The sequence below is a fragment of the Corella eumyota genome, chromosome 1 (assembly GCF_963082875.1).
Source record: "Corella eumyota chromosome 1, kaCorEumy4.1, whole genome shotgun sequence".
NCBI lineage: Eukaryota > Metazoa > Chordata > Ascidiacea > Phlebobranchia > Corellidae > Corella > Corella eumyota.
The window spans coordinates 20,193,885-20,206,575 of NC_137490.1; the positions used below are offsets into that span (position 1 = coordinate 20,193,885).

Consider the following 12,691-nt stretch of genomic DNA (forward strand, 5'->3'; position numbering starts at 1 on the left):
TTGAAATTTTTTTAGTACAATCATTTAATATGATTTTACTTTTATAACTAAATACGTAATATTTGATTTATTAATTTAGTTAATATTTATAATTAAGTAATGTTTATGCGTAACTTTATTTATTAATAGTTTTTAAAAATAATCAAATAATTTCGAACCATATTTTATTTATTAAATAAATCTAGTTATTCAGATTAATCTTTTCCAGTGTCTTATAAGCCGTAAATTTTGAGTTAAAATAACTTTTGTTCTGGAACATTTACAGTTCTGAAATTTTAGAATATTGTTTATTATCATTTTGTGTTTCAATTCTCCTATTTTGATAATTTAAATATCACTAATTACTAATTAATGGGTGTTTGTTTATTAAAATTTAGGAATCGTTATTATGTTGTTAAATTTTGGTCAGTTATATATCATAGTATTAATAACTCAAAAATGGATTAAAAATTTAATTTTTGTTTGTTTATTATATTTAAATGCTTGTTTGTTTATTAAAAATAAAAGTTTAATATAAGGCATTTAAAATTTAACTAGATTTATTTGATAAGTAAAATATGGTTCGAAATTATTTGATTATTTTTAACATAAAATTTTATAAATAAAAAATATATGCATAAACATTAACCAAGAATATTACATACCTTTGATTTTTAATAAACAAACCAGCATTTAAATATAACAAACAAACAAGAATTATTTTTTAATTCATTTTCAAATTATAAATATTATAAGATATAACCGACCAAACTTTAAAAACCTAATAACAAACTTTAAATTTAAATAAACAAACACCTATTAATTAGTAATTAGTGACAAAAATTAGAATTTTAATTCATTTTTGAGTTACTAATATCATGATATACATTCGACAAAAATTTAAAAAATTAACAACAACCTTTGAGTTTTAATAAACAAACACTTATTAATTAGTAATAAGTGATAAAAATTAAAATTATATTTTATTTTCGAGTTACTAATATCATGATATACAATTGACCAAGATTTAAAAAATTAACAACAACCTTTAAATTTTAATAAACAAACACCTATTAATTAGTAATTAGTAATAAAAATAAAAATTTTAATTCATTTTTGAGTTACTAATATCATGATATGCAATTGACCAAGATTTAAAAAATTAACAACAACCTTTAAATTTTAATAAACAAACACCTATTAGTTAGTAATTAGTAATAAAAATTAAAATATTAATTCATTTTTGAGTTAGTAATATCATAACATACAATTGACCAAGATTTGAAAAATTAATAACAACCTTTAAATTTTAATAAAGAAACACCTATTAATTAGTAATCAGTGATGAAAATTAAAATTTTAATTCATTTTTGAGTTACTGATATCATGATATACAATTGACCAAGATTTAAAAAATAAATAACAAACTTTAAATTTTAATAAATAAACACTTATTAATTAGTAATTAGTGATAATTGAATGTTGTAAATAGGAGAATGAAAACATAATCTGATAATAAACAACATACTAAAATTTTAGATTTTTAAATTCTAAGGAACTAAAGATATCTTCTTTCAAAATTGGGACTAGAAAGAATAAAAATAATAATAATAATAAAAATAATAATAATAATAATAACTAGATTTATTTGATAAATAAAATATGGTTCGAAATCGTTTGATTCTTTTTTATAAATATAATTTATTTAGTAGGTTTATTAATTAAATTATAAAATTTTATATTTGATATTGTAAAAAAAAAGTAAACTAAATTTAAAAGCAAAATACCGATCTTAATTTTTGGTAATCAAACGAGTATTAATATATAATAATAAAAAAACAATTAAAAAAAAAAATTTACACATTTTTGACCTATACTTTAACATTTTACTTCAATTTTTAACCAATTTTTTTTACTTTAATGGACAGCGAAAAAGACGATTTTTGACGGCGACCAGAACGCTATTAAATTATTCAAACGTTAAACTCACACTGATTCATTATTTTATAAAAAAACTAAAATATTGATTAAACGATATTTAGCTAGAGTTAAAACTTCATTTTAAATAGCAACATACAAAATAATAATACTAACAACATATTAAAATTTCAGAAAATTTAATCTTTAAATTTTAATAATAAAATATATTAATTAGTAATTAGTGACATTTAAATGTCGTAAATAGAAGGTTTGCGATTCGTTGGGATAATAACAAACATACTAAAAATTTAAAACTTTTACTTTTAAAGAACAAAAGTTATCGTCCCTCAAAATTCGGTCAAATAAGAATAAAAATAACTAGATTTATTTGATAAATAAAATATGGTTCGAAATCGTTTGATTCTTTTTATAAATATAATTTATTTAGTAAGTTTATTAAATAAATTATAAATTTAAATACTAGAACAATAGAAATAAAACTAGTCCAGACTCGCGACCTTAAAATTAAGTTAGACCCTAGAACAATAGAAATAAAACTACTCCAGTCCGGCGACCCTAAAAATAATAAAAGATAAAACTTATTAAACAAAGAAAAAATAAAGCATAACCAACGCGATAAAAATTCATTTAACCAACACAAAATTCCAATTTATGTATTAAACTTTATAATATAATTATCGAATAAATGTTCTTTGCACAATATTATGGAGTTTTTATAAAATTTATCATTTGTATCATGATTTTAAATCAATAAAAATGTAACAACCAAATATTGATTTGATTTTTAATAAAAAACAAGCAATTAATATTTATTATAAACAACCAAAAATTAATTTTTATACCGTTTTTGAGTAGAAACTTTTACACACATTTAACTTAGATTTTCATATTTTACTTATACTTTCAACCAATACTTTTTACTTCAACTCAGACAGCGAAAAAGACGATATTTGACGGCGACCAGAACGCTATTAAATCATTCAAGCGTTAAACTCACTCTGATCCATTATTTTATAAATAAACCCAAAATAATTAAACGATAATTAGCTAAAGTTAAATATTTATTTTAAACAGCAACATACAAAATAATAATAATAATAGCAACAACATATTAAAATTTCAGAAAATTTAACATTTAAATTTTAATAATAAAATATATTAATTAGTAATTAGTGATAATTAAATGTCGTAAATAGGAGGTTTGCGATTCGTTGGGATAATAACAAACATACTAAAAATTTAGAACTTTTAGATTTAAAGAACAAAAGTTATCGTCTTTCAAAATTCTGACTAGAAAGAATAAAAACAATAATAATAAATACACTGACAATAACAATATGTTTCGAAATCTAAGATTTCGAACCATAACTAGATTTATTTGATAAATAAAATATGGTTCGAAATTATTCGATTATTTTTAACATAAAATTTTATAAATAAAAAAATATATGCATAAACATTAACCAAGAATATAACATACCTTTGATTTTTAATAAACAAACCAGCATTTAAATATAACAAACAAACAAGAATTATTTTTTAATTACCTTCAAATTATAAATATTATAAGATATAACCGACCAAAATTCAAAAACCTAATAACAATCTTTAAATTTTATTAAATTAACACCTATTAATTAGTAAGTAGTGACAAAAAATAAAATTTTAATTTATTTTTGAGTTACTAATATCATGATATACAATTGACCAAGATTTAAAAAATTAATAACAACCTTTAAATTTTAATAAACAAACACCTATTAATTAGTAATTAGTGACATTTAGGTGTCGTAAATAGGAGGTTTGCGATTCGTTAGGATAATAACAAACATACTAAAAATTTAGAACTTTTAGTTTTAAAGAACAAAAGTTATCATCTTTTAAAATTCGAGCAAATAAGAATAAAAACAATGATTCTTTTTTATAAATATAATTTATTTAGTAGGTTTATTAATTAAATTATAAATTTAAATTTGAACTTTTTTATATTTAAACCTAATTTTAACAAACGAACACGCATTCATTGATATTGTAATATAAAAGTAAACTAAATTTAAAAGCAAAATACCGATTTTAATTTTTTAGTAATCAAACGAGTATTAAAATATAATAATAACAAAACAATTAAAAAAAAAATTTTACACATTTTTTACTTATACTTTAACATTTTACTTAAATTTTCAACCAATATATTTTACTTTAATGGACAGCGAAAAGGACGATTTTTGACGGCAACCAGAACGCTATTAAATTATTCAAGCGTTAAACTCACACTGATTCGTTAATTTATAAAAAAAAAAAAAATAATGATTAAACGATATTTAGCTAGAGTTAAACCTTCATTTTAAATAGCAACATACAAAATAATAATACCAACAACATATTAAGCGGTAAATGCGCAAGCTTTTAAAGTTAAATTTGGTGACAAAACGAGAATAAAGTCGCCAAAAAAATTTTTAACATTTGTTTTTAAAATAAGGAATGCCTCTTTAGTTCACTTTGTATATTTTAACTTTTTATCTCTTTTTATTTTAAATATATAAGTTAATAAATATTTCGAATGCGGGCCTTTACGATGCGCGTTTAAATAAACACTTCGCCCGGGCGAGTTTAAATATAGAAATTAGTTCTAACGCCGACCCTTTTTTGCGAGTAAAGTTGCACAAAAATGTTTTTTTAATAATTAAACTGAACATAGTATAAAACAAAATTCTAAATCCATTCAAGTTTAAATTAACCTATTTTTTCTAAATAGTACATTGTGTTTTTTAAGCTTAATTTAAAAAAAAAACTTTAAATGTTTGTGTAGATAATGCATTTTAATAAAAACAAAATATTGCGAAGTACGTATCAAAGTAAACTACAAAACCATAATGAAGTTATTGTACATTGATGATTTAAATAAAAAGAAATTATAAAATTAAGACAGAGTTACATATATTGTTACATATATTGGACAGTAGGACCTTAAATCATTTGTTTGACCATAATATAACTCCAGATATTTTTTAATCGTACAATACAAAAAAGAAAGAGGTAAAATACCAACTTCAAGAAGAACAAATTAAAAACAAACCTAATATAAAATAAATTAACTAGGTTCTTAACATTTTGAAATTAAAATAAAATTAAACAAAACATTAAAAAATTGTTAAATGCAGGAGTAAACTTTTGTATTAAACTGAAATATGTTAAACATGATGTCACAAATTGAGGGTTTTAACAACTTACCTATCATGGCGCTTCAATTTATTTCACACATTTTATAAAGAACAACGTACCTAATCACGACATACCTTCAAAAAAGTGAACAAACTTTTAGAAAATGGTCATACAAGGTGTAAACTTTGTATTTTCGTAATATACGCTAGATAAGTGACGTTACAAATTAGGGGTTTTGACTACTTACCTATCTAACTTCGGGTAGGCACTGAATTAGAGAATAGGCACTTAAACTGACAGCGTTTGCTACGCCACTATGAGGTCGTGGTTTCAATCCCCACTGGTCTCATGCTGTAGCACTCTTGAGTAAGGCGCTCTAAACGGTATGAATTCCCGCTGAGCCAGCTCTTAATCAGCAGCATATTTACCGGGCAATTATAATTTATAATAGCTTAAACTGCTAAGGTAACTCGAGACTTGGGTCGGAGTAACTGATGTTACTCTATGTACTTTAGTAAGTTCAAATGAGATGATTTTATAGTAGTCACATTAGTTAGTTTAGATAAATAAAGACTGTCACTCAAACTTGGGGTGGACATTAAGAAAAGTTAATTTTTTAGCAAATTTAAATTATGATATCCAAAAGTGAGCACCAAACTGTTAACCCGCTTATCGTTGATTACGGTAATTGACTTTTGCGTAAAAATTCAACTTTTAAGTTAATTTTAAAAATTATTATTGGACCTGTTAACTTTCGGTAAATTGTACTTCTGTTAATATAAGTTTGTTATCTCAATTTTTATAATCAAAATTAATAAATGATATATCAGCGCTGTTTCACATCATGTAATAGGTTATGGTTTTTGGAAAGCATTACCGCCTTTTTACCGTATCACATTATCAAATGTTATATGACACGTCCCCTTCAAGCTAAAGTCGTAAGACATTAGTTAAAATTGTGGCGGGGGGACTCCGCGGATAATTGCAAATTTGCCCTTAGATCCTATAAATTACTATTTGTGGTGCGTAATAATTTTGTAGAATTAATTTGAATAAGGCACCACAAACAAATATTTTTTTATGTCTTTTGTCTTCATTAACAGCTCCATCTAACAATTAGTTTAGATAAAAATAGACTGTCACTTCAACTTTGGATGGAAATTTAGGAAAGTCAATTATCTAGCAAATATAATTTGTAATATCCAAGAGGTGGGCACCAAACTGTTAACCCGCTTATCGTTGATTACCAAAGTTAACTTTTGCGTAAAAATTTAACTATTACAATAATTTTTAAAATTATTATCAGCGTTATTTCACAACATGTAATAGTTTGTGGTTTTTGAAAACTCCTGCTGAGCCAGCACTTAATCAGCAATATAATTATTGGGCAATTATAATCTATAATATCCCAAACTGCCACAGGCAACTCGAGACTGGGTCGGAGTAACTTATGCTATGTTTAAGTCGCGCTTCGACTTTCCCACTTTGAGGATAAAGATATATACAAAAAAAATAGTGACGGTTTACTTATAAACGTCTAACGACAAACTTTATTACATGTCTTTTCTGTCTTTTACAGAAGCATAGCGCACGCAAAACAAAGGGTGTAACTTAATTGATTAATACAGGAGAGAGTATGTCACAACAGCACACACTTTCTTAAAAATATAAAACCAACACTTTATGTTACGGAAAGGTTAAATGAAAAAATTTAAGAAAATAGACCGGTATATCGATTTCAGACCTGACACCGGACCACAAGCTGAAAAGTTTTCGGTTACAATGGCACTAATATCATACAATACGTTTCTTGCCCCAGGCAATTACGGAAAACACAACAAGGCGTCTTGTACGTGAAGAGGTCGAACATTCACGACCTAAACATAAAGTAACAACTGTTTCTTCGACGCAGTATCCAGGTGCTTTGACAGTTTCGAGATATTATTGGTTATAATTACCCAATAATTAAGCTGCTGATTAAGTACTGTAGCGAACTTTGTGCGCGATTTGACGCTAACACTTCCTCGGGGGCTCTAACTTACCTTGTTATCCATGAGCAACTTTTCTTATCATTTTTGTAAAGTGTTGTTACTTTTAGTGTATGCTACTTCTAATTTGATAGTTTAGTATAATCTTTTGGTTAATTTTGGAGAAGGAATATTATTATATGTTGCATTATTGTTAGTATATATATTTATAAGTGTTTTACTTTGATTCTATTTATATAAGGACGACTAAGTCAATAAAACTGTGATTACATGATAAAAGTGAGTAATTTTATAACAAAACCCCCACAGTACTGGCTCAGAGTTCATACCATTTATAGCGCTTTACTAGGTCGCTACAGCATGGGAGCAGTGGGGATCAAACCCAGGACTTCATGTAGTGTGGCAGGTGTTCTGACTACTACACCAAGCTGCTGGTTGTATATCAAACTGCTTTCTGGTAAAAATATAAAAACCTATCACTTCAAGGTGATAAGAGAAAAATATACAATTAGTTGTCCAGTAGTGTGTAATAATAGTGTTATGGTCATGGCAAAGAATTAAAAGCAGAAAAGTTTCGGGTTCGGTCCACATTAATGTAATACTGTAACAAATAGTCAAACTCTTAGTTTGTTCTTAATTATTTGGCACTATTTACTGTGCCTTATTTTTTTTATTTTTTTCATATTTCCTTAAAAAGGTATGCGGTTTGAGGACGTGTCTAAGCCATCCGTGAACGCCGGGCTCAAGTGCGAATAGTGTGGCGTTGGTGTGGCTCAAACCTGAAATATTTTGGTTGTAGTCCGACGCCATGACCGGTTCACCACACTACCTGACTTTACTGTGCCTTATTATTTAAATATCCGTCTGGCCCTTGATAAGGGCGCCACTGCTAGGCGGAAAGAAACTAACTGAAGTTGGTACTGTTTGAAAATTTTGCATTCTGAACAACCAGCTGAACGACAGTGTTGTGTTTGCCCATTAATTGTTAATAAACCTGGTATGTAAACTAGGTGCTAGTGTATAAATATTAATAAAGAATGGCAGTAAACGGACGAAGAAATCGTTTCAATACTAAAGCCCGTTGTTTACATTCAAAAAACAGCCCAGTCGTTGCCAATAAATACGTAAAAAATAGTTTGTCTAATACGGAAAAAAAGATAATACGAAAAAAACGTCGCACTCATGTTTTTTTTGTAGAGGCAGTAAGCAAATATTTGAGAAACATTTAGTGTTATAAGCCTTCAAAGATATAAAAAGGTTAGGCCAATAACAAGTTTAAAATTTAATAATCCTGAGCAATATTTTTAATTAAATTTATAATTTATTGTTGATAAATTATTGCCATAAACGACCTGTAAAACCTATTCAAAACAAAACGCAAAAAAACTCTAATCACGTACGTCATTGATTTTTTGAGTCACGCGCTATAGACCGTAGCCGTGCGTTCCAAGCAACTTACTTTTCGAAGATTGTTGGGACCCAGAGATTAAGAAAAAGAGACATAGGCTTGTTGGCGGAAAGGTTGTAAATTTAAATTGCAAATATGAAATTATTTACAGTTTTTGGGTTACTTTTAATGTATTTGTTCAATGTCAACGGACAGCGCATTCGCCCCTGTGGTAAGTTTTAAAACAACTTTATTACGGTATTGATATGGAATCTTATGCGTTTTTGCTCTTTTTACTAGATACTTTGCCGACTAGTCATTTGACCGTTCAAAATGTTCAAGATAGTTACAGTCTCGTTTTTGACAAAGAGAAACCAAAGAACGTTTCATTAAGATTAAATATTACATGGGAGTTAATAAACTCAATGGGGAAAGGTAAGTTATTAAACGATTCTGGTGGTGTTTAACCATTCAAGATTCACCGCAAGCTCTTACTTTATATGAAGGTGCGAACATTGATGGATTTTTGATAAATTTAAGAGATGTATCTACTGGTGTGGAAAGTTTGCCGGTTGACACATGTGCGATGGGGTAGGTTGTAAAATATATAAATAAACGTTTTTTCACTAAAACAGTTTTTAAGCATTACAAACAAAAGCCAAAAATCTTGTAATTACCAAGTTAGAGAAACAACGTTAATTTAAAAAAAAATTAATGATCTGCAGTTACGCCTGGCTAAACGCTGAAAATTGTACTGATGTTTACCCCAATGTTATGTGTGCTGGTCAATCCCCGGACAGATGCATTTGCCCTATATCAAATTGCTCTGTACTTGAAGATCCGTGTGTTGGAACTCTAAATATGAATAATTTTTTTTATTTTAATAGTGTAAGTGTTGTATAAAATTATTAATACGATATGATAATGTGCTTAACCAACAACATACGAAAAACACCATCCGACAAATTTCATGTTTCTAATACATTTTTAGGACACACGATCGGTAACGTTTAATGCGGTTTTTAGGCGAGCGTACTCATTTGAAATAATACCTTACTACAGGTGAAAAACTTTTTTAGTTCTTTACGCGTTGGATATACTTTAACGTTTATTGTGTTTACCGTTTTAGGCAATATGCTTCAGCAGGTCGTGGGTATTCCATCTCTGCAGCTTCAGATTGTCACAAGTTGGCTTTAACAGCATTTAACTTTACTCAATCACAAGCGATTACGTTTTGCTGCGGTAGGGTTAATGTATGAAGACTTCACAAAATTTAGTTACGTAAAATATCGAATACGAACCCATTGTTTTACACTTTTTAGATATTAATATTCCACAATTTGAGGTTCTAAATCCAAGTATACAACCATATAAGCCTTATAGCTGGAATACTGAATCTAGTAGCATTCTCTTAAGTTGGCTTTCACCAATCAACCAAACGGACAGTTTTAGGGTCGTCGTTCAGCCCCAAACCAATATTACCAATCAAGTATTTATTAATTCAATACAAAAATGTTGTTAAAAATAAATAAATCTTACCATTGAATTTATATTTAACTATTTTTTAAAATATATTCTTACTAAAGATCGTTTGCATTTTTAGAATGTGACTGAGCTGCCTTATAATTTATCTGGCATTGCGTCGGAATGTTATATGCCAGAATATCAGTACCAAGTAGTGATCGATGGATTTCAACTTGATATAAATTACACTATACACATCAGTTCGTTGGTCGACCGATACTGTGTCACACTTTTCGATTGCAGAACGCGTGATTTGTTCTTGTCTTTTAAAAGTAAGTAATCTGCATTTACATGCTAGGTGCGATTGTTAATTTTAAATTATTTGAATTGCTTAAAAAGATAACAGATTTTTTAATTTTTTTTAAGATTTTATAATTGTTTGAATAAATAAGAGTTTATATAATGTTTTAATTTATATAATACTTTTAAACTAAATGCTAAAATCAAAAAGGTTTACTTTTTGATAATTAAGTAAATGCTTTATTTTAATTTTTGCAAATAATTATTCTCACCGGTGATAAATTTCTTTACAGGCGTAAACATTTGTGACGCTGGTGGAAGTGTTTGTGACGCAACTGCTGATTGTTTTCGCCTTCAGGAAGAAAACTTGGCGTACTTTTCGAGCTACACCTGTAATTCTGGCGACAACGTAACTGTTATCGGTAAATATATATTTTTATTTTTCTAGGTATTTAACATTATATTAAAAATAATGATATATTATCATAAGTTTTCGTTGCAAAAAATAACATAATTTTTTTACTCTTGTATATAAATTCGTTCAAGCGTGTTGCGTAACAAAACCTTTATTTTTTTTGTTTAAGTAGAAACTTTATATCATGGCATTAAATTAACCTGTTTTGGCAACACTTAGCTTCTTTAACCAGGCGTTGCTAAACTTGACAAGGCGCCAAAATAAAGATTTTCACAAGATTTACACATATATTCATAGTTATACAAATGTTAACGTTGTAAGTTTGGAACAAACAATCGACTGACCAAAAGCCTAATGTTTTAGTTCTATTAATAACTTAAAGTGTTTTTTGCCTAGGTAATGATCTGTGTCCTAAACTAAATTTTTGTTTAACATCACGCAACAATTCATGTACCATTATTTCTGCAAACTTAGACCAACGTATGCCGGATTTAAATCTGCAATGTGTATGTCCAGAAGGAGAATTCGGCGATGGGTAAATTTTATTTTATATTTATCAGTTTATTTTTAATGCGATAAATATATTTCTAATGCGATGAATATGTCTAAACGTTGATAATTCTAACTGCTAAACAATTTCGCTCTACATGTTTTAGGTTATAATATTGTTTTCGGTAAAATCTTGCACTAATTTAATATTTTAAATCAGGTTTATTATAAAAAAAACACAATAAATTATTATTAAATTTTCCAATTTAATATACTATTCATGTAACCTATTTTTTATTTTTTCTCTTTATTATTTGACAGGGAAACAGAAGGCACAATTTGTCGCAATAGAGCAATTTTTAACATGCTAAGTTTAAACACAAACTTTTTATTTTTGTCTATAACACTTATTTTATTATTATGCAACTATTAATTATAAAATGTGTTTTAGTTTTTGCGTTGACTTTTATGCATCATATCTAAAATGTTTTTAAATATTAAAAAAAATCTATTTGCCTTAAATATTAAAAAAATCTTATAATCTAACAAAAGTTCTGGAATATAAAAAATTATGTATTGCTAAGTTTTATATTGTATCTGAATTAAAAACTTTAAACAAACAAAATTTAATAATATATTTTTCGTGTTTTTAATTTGCTGACGAATTTTATACACTAGTTAACACTTTAACGAGGGTTTTTGTTTTTTTTCTCGCACTTGTTCTTTTGTTGTTCCTTAAATGTCAATTAATTAACCCCAAAATTAACAGTCAAAGCCTTTTTTGCATTTTATCATTTAAGATTTTCCCCCCTCGTTTTTACTTTCCTTCTTTTTACGTTCCTTCATTCCCTGTTTTTTCATTTTCCATGCCCTTACTTTCCCGTTCTTTTATTTTTTGTTTTACATTTTTCGTTCCTTCATTTTTCATTTCTTTCTTTTCCATTCTCTCATTTTAGGCAACCCGGAGTTGCGACTATATTACTACAAATAAAATCCAGCCTGTAGGGCGATCTATGGCTAGTAAGAACTAAAGATGCTTGTTGGTATTGTTATAGTTCAAAAATTCTAGATTTCAAAACATGTTGTTAGTGTCAGTTTTTTTATTATGGTTTGAAATCTTAGAATTTGAAACATATTGGTATTGTCATCATTATCATCATTATCATCATCATCAACACCATCATCACCATCACCACCTAAAGATCGATGTTATAAACATTAATCTTAGATTTCAAAACATATCGTTATTGCCAGTATTATAATTATCATATTGTTATTGTCAGTATTATTAATATGGTTCGAAATCTTAGATTTTAAATTTTGAGTTAAAATAACTTTTGTTCTAGAACATTAACAGTTCTAAAATATTAGTATGTTGTTTATTATCATATCGCGTTTCAATCCTCCTATTTTGATAATTTAAATATTACTAATTATTGGGTGTTTGTTTATTAAAATTTGGGGATCGTTATTATGTTGTTAAATTTTGCTCAGTTATATATCATAATATTAATAATTCAAAAATGAATTAAAAATTTAATTTTTGTTCGTTTATTAAATTTATAT

The 12,691-nt window shown here is 26.9% G+C and overlaps 1 protein-coding gene across 1 annotated transcript; it reads left to right on the top strand.

Moving 5' to 3' along the window:
- Positions 1-8,538: 8,538 nt before the first annotated feature.
- LOC145759754 (uncharacterized) lies at positions 8,539-12,691 on the top strand. Its single transcript, XM_082573597.1, has 11 exons — positions 8,539-8,689; positions 8,758-8,892; positions 8,964-9,048; positions 9,183-9,345; positions 9,449-9,519; positions 9,587-9,699; positions 9,780-9,946; positions 10,061-10,253; positions 10,515-10,643; positions 11,033-11,171; positions 11,447-12,691. The coding sequence occupies exons 1-11, from the start codon at positions 8,614-8,616 to the stop codon at positions 11,556-11,558; spliced, it is 1,383 nt and encodes a 460-aa protein (XP_082429723.1). The 5' UTR covers positions 8,539-8,613; the 3' UTR covers positions 11,559-12,691.